The sequence below is a fragment of the Amblyomma americanum genome, chromosome 1, assembly GCF_052857255.1.
Source record: "Amblyomma americanum isolate KBUSLIRL-KWMA chromosome 1, ASM5285725v1, whole genome shotgun sequence".
NCBI lineage: Eukaryota > Metazoa > Arthropoda > Arachnida > Ixodida > Ixodidae > Amblyomma > Amblyomma americanum.
Window position 1 is genome coordinate 219,274,178 of NC_135497.1, and position 19,651 is coordinate 219,293,828.

A 19,651-nucleotide genomic window follows, 5' to 3' on the forward strand; every position below is an offset into this window, starting at 1 on the left:
ACTGCACGTTATGCACGGTGGCGTCTAAGCAGGAATCAACTTTTTCCCCTAGTATCACAATTGTGCACAAAGTTTTTGGGGCTCATTCTGCAGATTGGTCACTGATGCTTGCAATAAAAAATTACTTGTCAAATTTGTAATGCTGTTTGTCTTTGCACAGTTATTTTTCTGTCACAGTTACCTTCGTGTAACACGTCCGTAATGTTTTGTAAAGACTACTCACTGGAGTGTTCTTTTGAAAAAAGTGCGTGATGTCTTTTGAGCACAAAATGTGCCTAAATGCATAAATATCACCTGAAAGCCACAAAGCACACCACTAATTATACTGAATTTCCTTTGGGGAAACTAGAAGCATAGCAAGCACTTTGGCTGAATGGTGACTTTTTGGTTAGCTGTGATGAATTGATAACGACACTCCAGCAACAGACCATTAGGTGTCGAATTAACCTGTGATATTACGTGTCTTGCAATACAATTACTTGAAATAGCGTAAAAAATTATCCTGACAACTTCTAGAATGCCATAATGCCAAACCCCTACCTGGACATAATCCTTTTGACCGCCTACAGCATATCAGCCCCCGTCTGAGTGTGCTCATCTAATCAAAACTTTTGTAGCAGTGTTGACTTATATGGACATTACTTCTCCTCCATTAGGTGCATTGCACAATACAAAAACACAAAGTAGGTAATCATCACCTCCATTTCAACGAAATTGTAATGAATACATCTTACAGTGTGCATTCACTGCTTTCATGCATCTGTGCTCAGTCATTATCAAGAGGTCTAGTTCATCTTGACCAACACTGGCAAGCCTGATTCTAATCTTAAAATCTGGGGATGATTCATCTACACTCAATCATCACCACATCTCATTATTGAATACTGTGTTATAAACTTTAGAGCATGGCATACGTATGCAAATAATTAACTACCTCACGGAACACAATTTCTAAGCACCGGTTTTTCATAATGGCTATCTGTGTAAAATGCTACTCACCAGATTTGTTAATCGGCCGGGTATTAAGTACATATTAATATTCTGTCTACATTTCAGTTCCCAAGTTGACATCATATTTTATATTTTATGGCATTTGACTGTGTTTCTCACCTCGGGCTGTTTTTACAATCATCCTGACACCTCTGCAATGATACAGTTCTCTGTCATTTAAAATTACTTTAATTATTTTAGTTCTTTCCAGGAAAACTAACATGTAGACTTTCAAGGTTGTGTGAGTGAATTTGGCCTTTTACTGTTTTTAACCTATATATGAACAACTTACTCATCTGTATGAAGTTGCGAGCTAGATTATTCACTGATGATGCTTTGATTTACCTCTGTGTGATTACTCATATGGACTGCTAATATTAGAAGTCACATCTCGGTGTAACAATTTCTTGTTCCTTAATGTCTCTAAATGTCACTAAAGCTGAATTTATCATTCACACAGTACCCGAATATCCACCAGATAGTTTCCAGATAACAGTAGTGTGCACTTATCACAAGATATAAATATCTTGGTGTTCATCTTCAGTCATACCTGTCATGGAATCAAAAGAATAACTGTGTTTTGCTAACACCTCCCTGGGCTTTATTGAACGTCTACAATAAGGTCCTGTAAATGAAAAATGACTTGCATACATTACACTAATCCTAGCCAAAAACTAGGACATGCATCACACATTTTGGATCATGAACAATGTAACCTAATTAGTGACATTGAAGGCTTGCAAAGTCGTATTGCTTGTTTAATTTTTTTCTCATTATTCAAAACACTTCAGCATCTTAGTGCTAAAAGACTTGGCTGAGTTGCATAAACTAGCATGTCACTGAAAGCTGGTATAAATTTAACTCTTCATGCATTGTATCATTCATGTTTTCCTGCAGGTTTCTGTCAGCTACCCCCCCCCCCCCCCCCCCCCCCCCCCCCCCCTCCAATTCATCTTTCTGCATAGTGACCACTCGTGCAAAGTTATATGCACCATCTCACACTCATTTTGCAAGATCATTTGATCATGCTGGCCAAAGTCACACTAGTACAACTTGATGTTACACATCGCAGCAAACACAAGCGTAACTAAATTTTAAGGTCAAACAGATTCAGACATTGCCATTTGAACTGTATTCTTTATATTCTGAGAACAATTTTCGTGGCTTATGTTTTCCTTAGTAAACTGTTCTTTTGTTTGTCTGATGTGCTTTTACATGTCACATCCCTTTGTGTCGTACTGTGTGTTTAACGTTCCTCTTTTATCAGCACACCAATTTGTTTTGCAGCTTGCAATTCTGTTTCAACTTTGCTATTATTGACGTTACTATTCCTTTGTTAGCCGGCTTTTTACTGCATCGCATGAATGCAGTTTCTTTGTATCTTAGAGCTCTTTTTTCTTCCATTTATTTTTCTTACTGTTACTGTATATAATATTTTAGTTGTTTTTTCTGCTTCAGCTACCACCTCCCCCCACGTGATATGCATTGCAATGAGGGCCTTTAGGGGTACTCTGAATGAATGAACAAATAAAAGTGAGCAAAATGGCTACTGTGCAAAGCTGCCTTTGCGTGCCATTAATTTCACATCATTAAAACTGGCAGAATGCCTCCATGGCATTACTCTTAAATGAGAATGGGTCAGAAAGCAATGCTAGATGCAAACAAACTAATCATGCCATGAAAACAGCACAGATACTACACCAGCCTTCTTGCATACAATGAAGCATAGCTCAACTGAAAGCAAGTTGTATAATATATGGATATCATCTTGAATACTGAAAATATGCATCAGGCAAATGAGACATGATGATGTCATAAGCAGTGCCTGTAGCTGCTGAAACAGCATGCTCCATTAAGGAGTATTGTGAGGGGGATAAGATTTTGATGCATGCTTCTGTTTCACTGAAATATTGGCTTTCTGTGTTGTATAGCTACGTAACCTTTTAATTTTCAAGCAGTGCAGGCATCAGATTTTTGTGTTTTCGTATTTCAAATAATGTGTTGGACATTAGTATACATGAATAACCCCGTGGTAGTCCCCTTCCAGCTAGCATAATTTATAATTGGATTTCTTCTTGATGAATTTTTGGTTCTGGTTTCAGCTACCCGGTGATGGCCATGACATGTAAGGTGGTCATGTCAGGAATGAAAAAATGTACAGTATAAGCACTAAAGTACACTTTTACTCCACTACAACACTTAAGCCAGTCTGCTTCAATAGCTGGAATCATAGCAAACAATGTAAGAGCCATTATATTGCATTTTTTTTCATGTTCAACGTGACCTAAATGCACCTTACGTGCCGGAACTAAAACAGTGTCAAGAAGAAATTTGTTACAAATTATTTAGCGGCTGTAGGCAAATGGCAAGCGATGACCCGTCTATACTAATGTTTGATGCATCATTTCAAAGAAGATGGAAGCAAAAATTTTGTGTCTGCATCTCTTTAAGCTCAACTCTATATGCATATCAGGAGATGATCCAAGCTTTTGTTACCAATGTAGTCTATTGTAATGTAAACAGTAAATATTTTTGCAGTGCTAATGCAATAATTATTTCATAAAAAAAAGGCTGTGACGACTTGCATGCATTCTTAGAGTCTTCCATGTAGCTGTTCTAATGACTGTCACTATGAATGCAGGCTAATCCATCTTACCTATTCACTCAGTGAAATGCTGTGTGGCCCTTTCTGCAGATTCTACAGTACTGCAACAACATAGCATTTTGAACAGTGTTATGCATAGTGTTATTGTGGTCCCTTTGTCTATTTTGTGTTCTCACTTAACCATATCTCAATTCACACATCAGTTCAGTTGTCACACCTCAGTGTATCTACTTTCATTTATGTGGGTGCTTAAGAGAATAGGTAAACAAAATCAACAATGCATCGATTGATTTTATTGGAAAAAATAATATACGAGAGCTTGCGGCGACAACTTGCATCTTTAAAAAGTGTTGCAGCTTTGTTTATTTCTGCACTGCATGCCAGACAATGCTGGTGATAGATTAAAATCTTCGGATGCATGTACCTGCAAAGAGATTGGACGACAACACAGCTGCAGGAACAAAATAGCTATAGGTTTAATTTTTTCAGTGCTATGACAAGCACATTGCAACATATTAGAATCTGAAGAAAATGTAAGGCATAGTATATGTTGCGGTCTTCCAACTGTTTCAATAACTGATGTTAATGACATCTTCAGTACAATCATGAAAGGCCACCAATGTTGTCTTCGCGTCTCTCTTTGGTTGTTTGTCATCTGAAAGATATCACAACAGCACAAATTAGAACAGTCGTCGCTTTTAGCTCTGCACACACTTAACTCTTATTTGACACCGCATAATAGTGCCATGTACGTGTCACTTAGCAGAGTTGTTCAGTACATGTCTGCATCAAGTTGCACCCTAACAGCAACTTTGTGAATTGCCAGCAATGTGCAACCATGGACCTGAGGAAAAAGGAAGCATGTACAGGTGAGGAATGTGTCAAGGCAGTGAAACACCTGTTGGTCCGCGGGTGCATGCACCACTCTTACCAAGCACCCTGTACTTATAAGACATACCATGCTAGGTGCCCTCATTTAATCAAACTTATTGTGCCTTTTACAAGCTGTACACTTCAGGTGCTTGGTTAGAGCCTCCCTATCCGCCACCTGGGAGACATGCTCTCTAGCAGTCAGGTTCTGCCGAGAGAAAAGAATGGTCTGGCTTAGCCAGATGCAGCGAAACCATTGTGCTGCAGTTGTTTCAGTGTGCAACACACTGAGCTGAAAGGAAAATATACTTAATGAAGTCGAGAGTTGGACGAAAACTCGTCTGGTCGGGGACAATCATAATAAAACTTAAAAGGAGGACGCCGACCAAAAGTAAACAACAAAAAACAACAAAATGACGTTTCGGCTCCCGTACGGGAGCCTTGTTCACAATAAGGATTAGAAAGTGCATCAGGATTAAATACGTTTGAAAAGAGGGCGCAGGGAGCGTGCGTATACAGGAGTTAGATTTCCAGTGTTGCGATTGATGGTGCGATTAGTCGTTTGAATGAATAATGATTCGAGGTGAAGGCGACGGTACAGATTCTTTTCAGTTGCTAGCACGTGTGCCCTACCCCAGTCAATATCGTGGCCAGTTGATACGGAGTGTTCGGCGATAGCATTAGAGTTCACTTTTTTGTTTTTAACGTCATTACAATGTTCTTTTAGGCGTCTATTAAAATCACCAGTCTCGCCGATGTAGACGCTGTCACAATCAGAGCACAGGACGCTGTAAACAACGCCAGGGTACTTTTCTTTGGGGAGAACGTCTTTGACGTTAACCAGCGCATGCCGAAGTTTTTTTGTGGGGACATGGGCAATGTGAATTTGGAATGTGCGCAGAATACGCGCCAAGGCTTCGCTTATTCCAGGTGTGTAGGGAACAGCGGCACGTTTCAGAGGAGACAACACGGGAGTTTCACGTGTCGGGCAAGATAACTGCTTTTCAACGGATGCCACAAAAGCAGCTGGGTACTCGTTTCGCGTGCGTGTGACCATTGACTGCCGAGTTTCCCGTCATCAGCACACGCGCGCCGCGAAGACAACTGACTTTTTGACTGTTTGTGTAAATAATGTATATAGTATATTTATTTTGCATTTATAGTGTTCACTTTTAATGTTTTTATGCAGTGTATATCTATTTTATGTAGTGTACTATTTACCTCCCCCCATGTCTTTCTTCTGTCCCCTCACCTCTTTTATTTCATTTCTCCCACCTGCCTGCTATCCTTTCTTTCCGCTGCCCCAGCTCAGGTGCCGCCGCACGTGATGGCAGATGCCGGGGCTAGCAAAAATCTTTTACCTTCCTTTTATGTTATTTTAAATAAACCACTACCACCACTCGTTTCGCGCGAGTTCTTGCCGTACAGTACCAAAGTCAACTGCCCGATAAACTGCATATGCGTTCTGCGCGTTTGAACAAGGTTGTGGCAACAGATTTCTTTTGATTAGCCGGGTGCACAGATTTGAAGTTAAGGTATCTTCTGGTGTGGGCGGGTTTCCTGTAGACGCTGAATGATAGCTATTTCCACTGTTTCGTTTTACCAATACGTCCAGGAAGGGCAACGCGCCATTAATTTCTTCTTCGATGGTGAAATCAATCGCTTCTTCAATGGAATTTAAATGGGACGAAAAGGCCAGCAAATCATCTTTCCGAATGAGGCAGAAGCAGTCATCTACATATCTAAGAAAAATTCTTGGCGGTGATGGGGATGTTTGAAGGGCACGGCGCTCAACAAATTCCATAGTCAGATTCGCGACAGTCACTGAGATAGAGGCGCCCATTGGTGTGCCCTGAAGTTGTCGTTAAAAAGAGCCTTGGAAGACGAAATAAGTGTTGTCCAGGCAGAACTGTAAGAGCCTGCGGAGATCTGGAATGTTAATGGGGGTCCTTTGTGATAAACAATTGTCAGCTTCAAGGGCAGCAGAACACACTTGTACGGCGAGGTCAGCGGGAACGCATGTGAAAAGTGACTTGACGTCAAACGAAACCATGTACTCGTCATCGTCCGGTGATACGTCGCTTACCTTCTTGATGAAGTCAGTCGAGTTGCGTACGTGTGTTGAGACGAGACTGACAAGTGGCCTGAGGATCCGGTGAAGGTAGCTGGATAAACTGTGAAGAGAACGACTGTAGTCTACGATGGGCCGCATCGGCATACCAGGTTTGTGCACCTTTGGAAGCCCGTAGAGAGCGGGGGCGGAACCATTTGTGCACAACAGTTTGAAGTAAAGTGCTTTGTGGGAAGGAGGAACGAATTTGAACACACACACACGCACGCACAACACACACACACACACACACACACAGAGAGAGAGACTGTCCTTTCTCAAGACTGAAGTTACAGCGATCTTCCTTCCCTTCTTAAGCAGTTGGAATTGGCACACTTGTCCCCCTCATTTAGTAGAAAGATGACTGACGCCAACCAGGTCGATTTTGAAAAACGACGTTTCGGGACCGGCTGGATCGGTTCCTTCTTCACAGTGTGACTACGGGCGAGGCGCAGCTTAGCTTTTTAAGCCCTCGTGATGAATACCTCCGGGTCAATGGCCGCAAACCATGGATGTAAGACTAAGGAAGTGTCCCGTCGTGTTTTTCAAAATCAACCTGGTTGGCGTAAGTCATCTTTCTACTGAATTAATTTCCCAACCAGGCAGACTTCTGTCAAAATGTTTTCTTTTGATGTCCCCCTCATGAGCAGAGCAACACGCAGTTGGATGCTGGAAAGATGGGAACAAAAGAAAAATACTAGAAAAGGGAGAAAAAGAAAAACGTGCTGTCGCCCCCTGTCCACCGAGTAGCCGCGGGGAGCGGGCAGAAAAAAAAGAGAAAAAAAGAAAAACGAGGAGCGGGAGGGCCGGGAGAATAGGCACCCCTCAAGGCAGAGGTACTCGCGTGCCGCTGGCCAAAACGATCGAGTAAACAGAATAAAACGCAGACTAGGGCAGGAGATCTTCCCTGGAGCCTCTTCGGCACGAATATCCAAGGCGGAATCAACGGCGCAGTTAGCTTCACTAGAGACAAGTGCACTCTGCATGAAAACACAAACACAAAAGAAAAAAGACGGCAAAAGGTTTGTCAAGCCGGCACACCTAAGGTCCGCACTGGCTCTGCAAGGGGCGGATGGAGGTCGATATACACCCGGAATGCCGTGAGGAATTGTCTCAAGTTTGTAAATAAAGCACGACTCGCGTTGCTCTCTTTCTCGGGTGTTTTTGGAACCCACCCTGTAGGACAGTTAGGCATCAAATGGGTGGTTTTTCTCATTAATGTGTTTTGACAAGGGGAGGTTGGGTGATAATTAAGATATGCGCGCGGTGGTTATTAAAGCGAATCTGTAGAGGGTTAACGGTCTGCCCAATGTACTGCACACACTGCATTCTAGGAGGTATAATTACGTTGCAGAAATCACAATTAAAGTTGCCATTAATTTTCCTTTTGAAGCCTGCAGGCTGTGCACAGATTGTACGTGTTTGCAGACCTGGCATCTACTTTTTCCACGGGGTCGACACCCCAAAACTGGCTGGTTATTTGTTTTTGAGTGTTTTAGAATGATTCGAATGTTTTTCGGATCGTCTGTAGACTGCCTGAGGGGGAGCAGTGAAAAATTTGGCGAGGCGCTCGAAATTAAGCTCTGTGTGCATGCAGTGAGGCTTTGCAGGCAAATTCATGCACGTCGCGTTGCATACATGTCTCATTTAATTACTTTTGTCGTTCCCAAAAGGCAGTTGCAGATTTTCGGCTGAGTTTGTGCGCCACGTTGTAGTGATCATGAACCAAATTTTCGAGCGTTGATAGCTGGCTGCTGCATTGGTCGCAGTGAAGAAATGCTCCTTTTGTCTCCAACTTGTGGACATTCCTCTTATGCTGCAGCATGTCGTTCCGCTGAGTGAAGACTGTCGCAGAGGCCGGAACGTCGATCACGATCGTCGTGATGCAAATCATGGTCACCGTATTTAGGTTGACGTTCACTCTGGCTTGGAAACACTGACGCAATTCTGGTCAGAAGCGCGCACGCAGTGTGAGAGCGCTGCGCTTTTTTTTTATCCCGCGCGCGCAGTCAAAAACGTGGGGAATTCCGAGAAAAATGTAGGGAAAATGTGGCTGTCCCCAACCAAACATGACACCATTAAAAGCCACGTGACCGTGTCGTTACGTGTTATGACGTTCGGACGTGACGTCACATTTTTTTTTTTTTACCAATCAGCGTTTTTAGTCTACCTACCCGCAAACGCTTGTAAGAGGGAGAGACCGGCCGTGCCATAGAGCTGCAGCGCCCGCCACTAGTTCCCGCGACCGCCACTGTAGCCACCTCCCGAGCGGAGCCAGCGGCGAAACTGAAACTGCTTCCTAGACATCTCGCTATGCAGAACTGGCTCAAAAGACTTTGTTCACACATCGTGCAGATAGAATTTTTTACTTTTTAGCTTTTTTGTCTTATTTTTTTGATACAGTCGGATCCAAAAATGTGACCGCCCACTACTGAGGAGGATTACATCGTCATCGTCATTGCCACTGCGTTCTATTCTTTTTGACGTTCTGACACCGCTCGTTCTGCGTTCTGTTCTAGGGTTTGTTGCAGCGTCTGGCATTGGTGAGCTTGATTCTGTTCAATTCAGTGAACAGTAAGCGCTCGAATCTGTCGCACAGTTTTTGAAATTTGTGCATAGTGCGTCGTGGGCGTTCTCGAGCGACTTTCATTCCCGGGTGATTTTCGTTATGGTGCCGCGGTTGAACGCGGTGGACCAACGCCTGGACACTCTGCGCGCCAGTATGAAAGCATTTCACGGGATGCCAGATTTGCGCACGTTCACTCGACGCTCGGACGTAAGAGATGCTACCGTGTGTGCCGCTGCGCGCTGGCATTCGAACTGCCTGTCGACAGAACGGAGGGACTGGGCGTTATGGATGGCCAGCGTACAAGTACGTAACCGCACGGAACCCTTCTACAAACGTCGCTGTCGACGTGCGGCGAGTGCGAACTTCGGCGGCTGCGCAGCAAAGGAAACCGGCCTCTTCAGTGTGCGCTCATTGCGGCAGAAAGCACGAGAAAGGGCCAGATTAACGGTGACGCAAGTGGACGAGCTTGTGTGCTACAATGTTGTGCTGCAAAATTTAGTTGACAGCGAAGTCAAGGTTGACGAGGAAACGCAGAGTCTCGACGGCCGCCAGCAACACCCATTCACCACTAAGACCCTCTGTGAGGACGACTTGAAGCTCTTCACAGCGCAGCCCTGGGAGCTTTCACCTTCCCGCCAAGACTCTGCGTACCCCTCGGCGAAGCCCGGGGAGCAGCCTAAAATTGCACACTATGTCTCCATAGATTCTGCAGACTGGTATGTTGATTTGAAACGTGACGTCGTCGCCGCCTGCGAGACTTGTGACGAGAAGTACGAGGAGCCAGAGCCGCCAACCGCCGTTCCCGGGAAGTTCGCACCTCCCGAGCTCACCGAGGCGATGCAAGCGGAAGTGGAGGCAGCGTTGAAGCCGTGCCCGCAAGAAGAGGTGCTTGCAAAAGGCTTCAGTCTTACGGTTAAGCGTGCAGACATGATGACGCTGAGCGAGAACCAATGGATCAATGACACTGTCATAAACTTTTATATGAGCATGCTCGTGAACCGCTCTGAGAAAGGGTCCCTTCGGGTCTATGCCTTCAATACTTTCTTTTTCACTAAGTTGTGTCGCGACGGCCACGCGGGTCTGAAGCGCTGGACGCGCAAAATCGACCTGTTCAGCTACCACATAGTATTAGTGCCCATACACTTGAACAGGCACTGGTTCTTGGCAGTCGTGGACTTCCGGAGGTCACAGATTGCCCTGTACGACAGTTTTGGTGCTGCACATGCCAAGGCCAAGTGCATCGACCTGCTGAGGGAGTACCTTGAGGAGGAAAGTTTGCACAAGCGCAACCATGGTATCAACTGGGATGACTGGAAGTTCATCGTGGCAGAAGATGTGCCATTGCAGCAAAATATGAGCGACTGTGGCATGTTCACCTGTCAGTTTGCAGAGTGCATCTCTCGTGATGCACCCTTCCAGTTCACACAGCAGCACATGCCATACTACCGCAAGCGTGTTGTGTATGAAATTTTACACAGCGCACTCCTATGAAGCATACTTGGAGCAGCTCATCCTTTTTTTTTTGCTTCCGGTTCGCAATGGAAGAACTGGGACCCTATTTTTCTTTCCTGCATTATGTATATATTTATCAAAGTTATTTCATTAAATGTCTGCTCATATATACATTGTTCTTATTGGAGGTGATTTTTCAGGTTTCTGCATAGTAACCCTAGTTGAAATTATTGCCTGAATAATGTGGCAACATCATGCAGGTATTAATTTGTGTCATTTTTTGTACAGGTACAGATGTTTGTCCTGTGGCTCAGTGCCTTAATTTTAATTTTGTTGGTGGTTATAACAAAAAGAAACTGCAATTTAATATTTTTAAAGGTGAATCATAGTCACTGTTCGATAGGTAAGGTCATATATTTTCATTTGTTCGCCTTCTGCAAGCGAAATTGAGTGCCTAGCTCTACTGTTGTAGGTTGGGAAGCACTTGCGAGGCTGTGTGGAAGACTTATAAGTCAATACAACTTTTTTTTTGAAGTTGGCTTAGTTGCTCTGTATACGTAGTTTGCACCAGTGTTATAGTAGCCGCCATGTTTTGAGACCACAAGCATGGCAAAAAAGTGCATGTTTTTCTCCTCTGCTTATTGCCACCTGCTCCAACCTGCACTATGGAAGCTGTGCTCTGCGCTCCATCATGGCACCTGTGAGGGCATGTGCAACTCATCTATTGCCTTAGGCGTAGTAGCAGCACAAAAAAACGCAAGAGAAAAACTAGACACGCACAGACGCTGCACTCAGCTTTTTTTATTCCAAGCTATCAAAGTGGAATATATAGGCTGCGTCACGCATGCGCGTTAAGAGAACCTTTGCCTAAATTCAGCATTGGAGAGATTGTGCAAACACGAAATGGAAAGCAGCTTTAATAGTCAATTGGGAAGATAAGTAGCGTCTGGGTACCCTGAGTCGGTCGTGACTTCGGTTGCCGAGAAGCGCATGAAGAGCCTGAAGACGAGGGAAGATGAAAGGAGCATGCGACCGGAAGTTGTCCCCTACCTGCATAAAATTTCGCACAACCTGAAGAAGGTTGCGGGCAGGGAATCCGCAAAAAAAGGTTGCGGAAAAAAGCATGCCAGGCCATGCGTGCGTTGCCAAACAGGAGTGGTATACGAGATGCCGCTGTCTTGCGGGAAAGCCTATATAGGCCAAACATGCAAATGCCTGAACGATCGACTCGGGGAGCATCAACTAAATTTACAGAACAGTGAGGACGTGCGCTTAGTTCAGCACTGCAGTTCTTGCAACTGTTCGCCTCATTTTGAAAGTACTATGGTCCTAGGAAGGGGTAAAGACCAGACTGCACGTGAGCTTTTGGAAGCCTTCCATATGAAGAAAAGGTGCAGTGATTGTATTATTGATAGGTCAGTTCTGCTGTATAGTTCGGAACGTGCACTTTTTTCTGCTACAAGATAAGATGTATGATCAGGATGTCATGATGGCACGCCTTCTTTCTCTTGACGTGCGTGACGCAGCCTATATATTCCACTTTGATAGCTTGGAATAAAATCAGTTGCGAGTGCAGCGTCTGTGCGTGTCTCGGTGTCTAGTTCTTTTGTGCGTTCTTTTTCTGCGCTGCTACTATGCTTAAGACAAGTAACCAACTCGCCCAAGAGCTCGTTTTACTGAATAATCTATTGCCCTTGAATCGATTAAGTGGAGCCTCAAAAGAAAGCAAGTTTTGATCCTATGCCATTGTTTTAGAACTGGCAAAGTATTACATTTATGGGAACTTCATATTCTTGAGACAAGTGTCTGTTATCTCGTGGTATGAAGCATTGCATGGACATTGACAAGGTAGAGTGGGGCCAGTTGCAGACATATAGGAACAACGGAAAGAGCACTAAAACACCACGAAAAAGAGACTGGAACAGAATGGGCACTAGTCCTGTCCTTGCCTCTTTGTGTCATGTTTGTTTGGCACTATTTATGGCATTCAAGCATTGCATGGAGCTTGAATGCTTGCGTGTATATTTAAGCTTTTTCGAATTGTTTGCGTTGGAACGCAGGAAATCTGTGAACGAAGGCATCTTTCTAGAGAACATTATCTTCTACAAGAGTAAGTTGCTAGGAAATCTGTGAAACAGGAAATTTGTGAACGAAGGCATCTTTCTAGAGAACACTGCATTTTCTACAAGAGTAAGTTTAAAGGTTTGGTTTGGTTTAGTTTGGTTTAGTTCATGAAGGTTTAGCGTCCCAAAGCAACTCAGGCTATGAGAGACGCCGTAGTGAAGAGCTCCGGAAATTTTTACCACCTGGGGTTCTTTAACGTGCACTGACATCGCACAGTACACAGGCCTCTAGAATTTGCCTCAATCGAAATTCGATCATCGCGGCCAGGATCGAACCCGCGTCTTTCGGGCCAGCAGCCGAGTGCCATAACCCCTCAGCCACTGCGGCGGCGAAAGTTTAAAGGGGCTGAAATCATTTTGATATTCATATTCTACTGCAGCAGATCTGTACAGGTGGTCTTTGTGAGTACTATTCAAATCAAATATAAAAGCTCTGCGTGGACTCAATAATTTACAAGTAATTTTTAAAAATTGCTGCTCACAACCGATTAGGTTGACACCGCATGTTCTTAGCCGCCCCTACCTGATGACTTGAATGGGAAATCTGAGCGAGCCTTCTCATTAGGCATGCCCAATTGACGTGGCCGGGATGGGGCATGGCAAAATTAACAGTTCCAGACCTCTTTTGTTCATTTCCTATTTCTGGTGCATAGGCATGTATGAGTTGAGGGGGAAGAGCATCATCATTTTTAATTGCTGATATCTTCACTGTTAAGCTAGCTTTAAAATTTTTGTGGTGTGGTGACATAGTGATGGAATACAGGTCGTTCGTTTGCTTTCCTTAACCTCAGAAAATACCCTTTCATGTTCCCTGCAACAAATTTTCCTCCAGGCAGAAGTACAAGTGTGGCCAGACTACTACAGAGAATACTGCCAAGTCCCAACTGTTCCTGCATGTCGCCAAGCAGGCTCTTGAAAAACAACACGAAAACTGCATAGTAAAAACGTGGACCGGTGCTTACTGGCAACTCTAGTTTCTATAGAAGTGGACACATATGCAGAGGCATACTTTGACAGCACTGTCAAGAGTCAAGCCACCTATTGACGTCACTGACAAGTACAATAACAAGAGGTGAAGATAGAAGAATGAGAGGATTAAAAACGCATAACATGTTGCAAAAGTAAACGAAATCGACAGGGTGCAGAAACGACACATAAGCATGGCTACAAGAAATGCAACCCAACTGCAGCTGATACAGGGCTTTGCTCTTGCTGACAATTATTCAAGCAAACCTATATTATGTTCACACAGTGCAAATCATCATCAGCAGCTAACTGCGTCCCTCCCCTGCTTGGAAACCTGTGCTTGGAATTCACTCCGTTACCTTAGAGGGTTATTGGGTGTCTTCCCTTTGCATTACATGCACCTGTGCACATTTCCTCTTGATTTCAGCTTGGATGTCATTAACTGCCATTTGTTTCCCTGACCCTCTCTGTTCATTTTCTGTCTCTTAATGTTGCGCCTATCATTTTGCTTTCATTAGCTTGCTGCGCTGTCCTCAAATTAATTTCAAGCCTTTTTGTTAGCCTCCAAGTTAGGCAGATTGCTAATCAGTGCCCGTTTGTGTCGGTACTCTGTTGTGTTCTTGCTCTGTTTGGTTTGAGCATCAAGTATGAACCAAATGGCCCAACAACAAACCTCAATAGGATATTTGGCAGGTTCCTTGCATATATGCAGGACTGCGTCAGTGCTAACAGTGCGCATGAACAAAACCCTGCCAATGATAATGTGTGAGGATACAAGGCTGCACCACATGCTGTCATTCTGAGTTGGCAGTGTGTGGCATCAATTAATATACCTTTCCTTACAGTTTTCCTCTTCCTAGGTATCTGGAGTAGGTGTGCTGAGGGGACAAAAGATGAAATGGTGGCAGCAATATAGACACTGAGCTGGCAACTAAGTTTATTCACTGGACAACATAAAATAAAGGGAGCACAGGCAGCGATCTATACACATGCAACATACAGAAGACAGACAAAAACATTGGGATAACAACTAACTTGTGTGCATAAAAACATTTGTGCTGCACTGTATTGTGAGGCTTGATGACCAGTCTTGACGTACATGAGGTTAGCTAGTCTGTGGTGCACCTGCTGTGCAGGCTTGGTGCCCTTGTGCTTATGACAACATGGTGTCATATAGCTAGGTTTAAAAAAAAAGTGCTGGTTTACTGTCTTGGAGCCATCCAGCAAAAGTTGTTCAGTGAGTTGAAGGCTGGCAGAGCAATGGCCCCAGCTTCTTGCATATCTTACACCATGTGCATTTCTCTCTTGTAACATTGCCATGGTAGAGTGCCGAATATGGCAGCAGGCCTCTAGCTTGTTTTATTTTGTATTTGCGAAGAGCTATCAGTGCTCACCCTTCCTCGGTGCAGGACGAGCCCGCAATGTGATAGATCATACGCAGCGTTGCGTATGGCTTACAGCTGACCAGGTGGGTTTACGCAGCCCCACTACACTTTCGTATAAAATCTTGAAATGTGCATCACATGAAACGGCTGTGTAGTGCGCGATCAAGGGTAATTACCAATTATTGGCGACAGCTCGTAAACATTGGCACAAAAAGGAACTGCGGACTATCTGTAGTTTGACACAGTTCCATCTGGATGCAGTAACCTATGTGTTGGCTGTGCAAAAATTCTTGGTACACTGCATTGGGTTTCAAGGCTATCTTGATGGCTGCTCAGAACAGAAGGAACAAATTGGTGCCCCAGAGCAAGCTGACACAGTGACAATCACTCTGCATTAAGTCACTTAATTGTTCAGTCATTCCTCATTAAAAAAATGCAAATAAGTTGTAGTGTATGTGGTGTCATGTCTTACTCAAAAAGCCCATTCCAATATTGGTAGCAGTTTGTTTCGATAGAAAAGTTGAATTCCCGCAGGTAAAAATGTCCAAATGGGATTCTTTATGGTCCTAGTTCAAATGGTTTATTGGCCCATTCCTTGTAGCTACTGGGACCAGTAGGTGCTGGACCAGTAGCTGCTGGTAGCATGAACATTTATTTGGATAAGCCATCCGTCTAATATGTCCTTAGATTTCTAACCTTTCTGAAAAGTTACAAAAAGTTTTAAAGAGTTGCTTAACAATGATAAGCACACTCCAGAAATTAAGGAAAACAGATTAAGCAACATAGACTAAAAAATGTGTCGCCCTGCAGGACGACGCGGATCTGCCTATAGTGTGCACACAGCTTTAAACGTAGATAGTGCCCACAAGAGCAACAACAAAGCACTGCAATACACATAACTTATATGACAAACTTCATATACTCATGTTCAGACAGTTACTATGAGCTCGATCATGCTTATAAACTTCTTCATTAAGGGCATGAATGGCAGTTTACCAATATGCCTTAAGAGAAAAGTATACAACAGCGGTATCTTACCAGTACTCACCTGCAGGGCAGAAACATGGAGGCTAACGAAAAGTTGAGGACAATGCAGCGAGCTATGTAAAGAAAAATGATAGGTGTAATGTTAGAGACCGGAAGCAGGCAGAGTGGGTGAGAGAACAAACGCGGGTTAATGACGTCCTAGTCGAAATCAAGAGGAGCGGTGGCCACGTGGTAGAGCATCCACCTCGCATTCGGGAGTTGCTGGGTTCGATCCTCGGTGCCGCTGGGTACCCACCGGTTTTTTAATGGGTACAAGATTTCCCCCGGCCTGGTGCTTGGCTCTTCTAGTGTGAGATGGTTGCGAAAATGGTCTTCGACCAAACCGTTGCCTTGATGGTTCTGAGGCAAGCAACCTTAAATCTGCCTCGTGTGGTAGAAGCTCACTTGTGGCCCTTGGGAGAGACGTGGAGGCCTTGTGATGACTCATTAAATTTCAGCACTATCTCTGCAATTTATAGCAGAAAAACTCAGAGAGATTTAGCTGAAAAATTTTGTTAACTGAGGAACACCATTATAGCATTAACAGAAAAAGCTGCCAATCCAACAACAAAATGTTCTCAGTAGGAGCCAAAAGATCCCACTTCAGAACCAGAAGCTCCCAACAGGGACCAGAAGAGCTCAACACAAAACCAGTGGATGCCCTTCTGGGACCATATATAGACCAAAGAAAACCAGAAGGCTTTCTCCTGGGACCAGTACATCCAAGCAAAAAACCAGTTGGGCACCAGTTGGTGCCCTTCAGGGACCATTTCAACCAGCAGCAAACCAGAAGCCGGGACCAGATGAAACCATTAGAAACCAGCAGAATCCCATTAACAAATTTTCACCTGGTATATTTGGCTTCAAAAATCTTGATGGTAATCCCATTTGGACGCTTCAAGTTGCATATGGGCCTCCCCTTGGTTTGTTAAATAAACTGTTGGTCCCAGTTAGAGTGCCAGACTCCAGCTTAGTTTCCACTTCGTAGCAAACTTTTATTTCTACACGTTATGCTTGCTTATACAGGCTTTCCAACTGAAAGTTCCAACAGCTTTCAAATTATACACAACTGGGAATTTTGGAAACTTCGATTGGAACCCTAGGTAACCACTTGTTTATTTGCTTAGTTTTGGGCCCCAGTGATGCCATCCAACGTTTTTCCTACATGTCCAGTCGGGGGCGACGCGCTTCCTTTGCGCATATGATCTCCCGTTATGCAGTCTATGGTTGATTGTTCGGCCTTGAGTCACGAAAGAGAAGCAGTCGTGTTGAGATGCAGCATTATGCACGCTCCATGCTCATGAGTGATTGTTAACTTAACCTGTAATTAAAAACGGCACTTAATTGAAAAAAAAAAAAAATCCGAAGCCGAAACTTTGTGTGGCGTCGTCCCTCAGTTCTAGTTACAAATAAAGCTGTAGGCTTTTCGTAATAATTTAAAGATGCTTGAATAACGTTTTGAACCCATGTAAGACTTGCAAAATTAAGGCTCATTTACTCCACTGTCAGAGCGGGCTTATATTTCAACTGTTTCAACATTAAACACTGCAGACATACGCACATACCGCCGATTCAGCTAAATCGCGCCATAGAAGCCTGGAACCATGATGGAACGCATTTGACTTATAATAAAGTTGGATGTATCTGGATATATCTTCTGATTTCTGGTTTTCTGTGTACGCAACTGCGCATGTAACTCGCAACTGGTGTCCAACGTTGCTGCTGGCTACATCGTTTGAGGTTCCGGCAACAATGTTCCCGTTGTCACGTGGCTCCTGGCTTACCTGTTTCGCTCTGGATTTGATCCTGCTTCAGGTGTGCTCTCGCTGCTCCTACGCTTCATCTCCATCTTCATGTGTTTGATAGCTCGTTCACCTGTTCACAGCAACCAATAAAAACAGCACGTTTTCGCTTCCCGTGCAGTGAAAACGTCAAAGAAAGTGCTGTTTTGGCCCAAGTGTGGTAATGAGATACCTTTCGGTCATGTTCTTCCTGTGCTTTTGGCTTCCCCTTCTGTCTTCGGTTGGCGTAGTGAGGTGTGCGACAAGTGACGACAAACTCGAGGCACCAACTTTGCTAATCGCTGTCGTGCTGAGAAACAAGGCGCACGTGCTACCGCAGTTCTTCGGCTACCTGGAGCAACAAAACTATCCTAAATCAAGGCTAAGTCTGTGGTAAGTCAACTGGTAATGGATATGATGTGCAATCACTCACTTGTCATCACACGCGCCAATTGTGCAGGTGAAATGAATCTTGGTGGTGCATAATGTCGCGCATAGAAATATGGCATGACTTTTTTTTTTTTTGAATTGGTGATAGTCAACAATGAGCAAAACTAGTACAGCCTAGTAAATTTTTAGTTTTCATGCCAGTGGCATAGTGATGTATTATGCGAGAAGCCAGCTAGTAGATCTCCGTCAGTTTCGTCATTTTTCACCGTATTCATCTCGCTCTCTAATTTAAAACACGCTATGGAACTTTCACCGGTCCATCACTGCTGAGCGCACGGTATTGGTGCGATTTGGTGAATTATATATGTTGTACAAATTTCTCATGGATGCGTATTGCTCACGTGTGAGGTGCGTCGTCTGCTTCAATGCATATGGCATATTTCTAGTTAAACGCTGATCTGCAAGTGCGCCACGTGGCAACTGGCTGTGCGGGATTGCTTTTTCGTCAAGCTTCATAATAAGAAATGGTTCATTCACGTCACGTATTTATTTTTAATACTGTGGGCTAATTAGTTACTGCTGCTGGCTAGCACAATTAAGTTAAGCATTTCAAGTGAAGAGAAGGATCAACTCTGAAAGTTTCCATGACCTTTGTTAAGTGCAGCAGGGAGTTTCAATGCATTGGCATTCAGTGCAACTCGATTCTTTTTGAAAGTTTCGTCTCTTGAAATAATTTACACTCTTTTGTGCTGATGCTAATGGCATATTTTTGGTGAGCTGGCAATAGCAAGGATATACTGTATGAAGTACATGCTTTTCAGAGCTTTTGTTACATATGTGCTGCCATTTAAATAATGGAGTCATTGGGTAGTAGTAGCAGTATATTTTTAAAAACAATAATAAAAAGAAAGGAAAAGATTTTTGCTAGCCCCGGCATCACTATGGAAGCACCTGATCTGGGGCAGCAGAAATAAAGGGATAGCAGGCAGACTGGAGAAATGAAATGAAAAAGATGAGGGGACAGGCAGAAAGAGAGGGGAGGGTGGGAGAGGTACTATATACAGGTATTCTATTTACACTATAACATACATGCGCAGGTCGGGCGCATGTTATGTTCATAATCAAAAAGGAAAGGAGTCATTGGGTAGTTGGGCGCAGTTTTGTCATATTTGTTTCATTGTTTCGCATGTGAAGGTTTTGAAATACATTGGCAGTTATAAACTGTTATATATTGATTTCATGAAATTAGTCGCTTGCATTCGTAGCGTGTTGACATCAGGCCTATGAAACCAAGGAAAGTTAATGTGCATGTCTCTTGATTCAACATTTTGACAAGTTAAAGTTCAGATATATGAAGGTAATTCAGAAAGTAAGGTAACAAGAG

At 43.7% G+C, this 19,651-nt stretch overlaps 2 protein-coding genes across 7 annotated transcripts in view; both read left to right on the forward strand.

The window, feature by feature from the left end:
- Window positions 1-9,012: 9,012 nt before the first annotated feature.
- Window positions 9,013-10,767, forward strand: LOC144114639 (uncharacterized). Its single transcript, XM_077648503.1, has one exon. It carries the CDS (start codon window positions 9,244-9,246, stop codon window positions 10,633-10,635), a length of 1,392 nt encoding a protein of 463 aa, XP_077504629.1. The 5' UTR covers window positions 9,013-9,243; the 3' UTR covers window positions 10,636-10,767.
- Window positions 10,768-17,823: 7,056 nt separating this feature from the next.
- Window positions 17,824-19,651, forward strand: part of LOC144114641 (procollagen galactosyltransferase 1-A-like) — a 409,103-nt gene continuing 407,275 nt past the window's right edge. For 3 of the 6 annotated variants that reach the window (XM_077648507.1, XM_077648508.1, XM_077648509.1), the window contains exon 1: window positions 17,827-18,270. In XM_077648507.1, the coding sequence (XP_077504633.1) occupies window positions 18,062-18,270 (209 nt within the window). In that variant the 5' untranslated portion in view covers window positions 17,827-18,061. Of the gene's footprint in view, window positions 18,271-19,651 lie in introns of all 6 variants that reach the window. The other 3 variants (XM_077648506.1, XM_077648505.1, XM_077648504.1) reach the window with 2 other exon arrangements.

What these genes read in the sequence shown, in the direction of transcription:
- LOC144114639 (XM_077648503.1), top strand. Translation starts at nt 9,244, where the DNA reads ATGGTGCCGCGGTTGAACGCGGTGGACCAACGCCTGGACACTCTGCGC.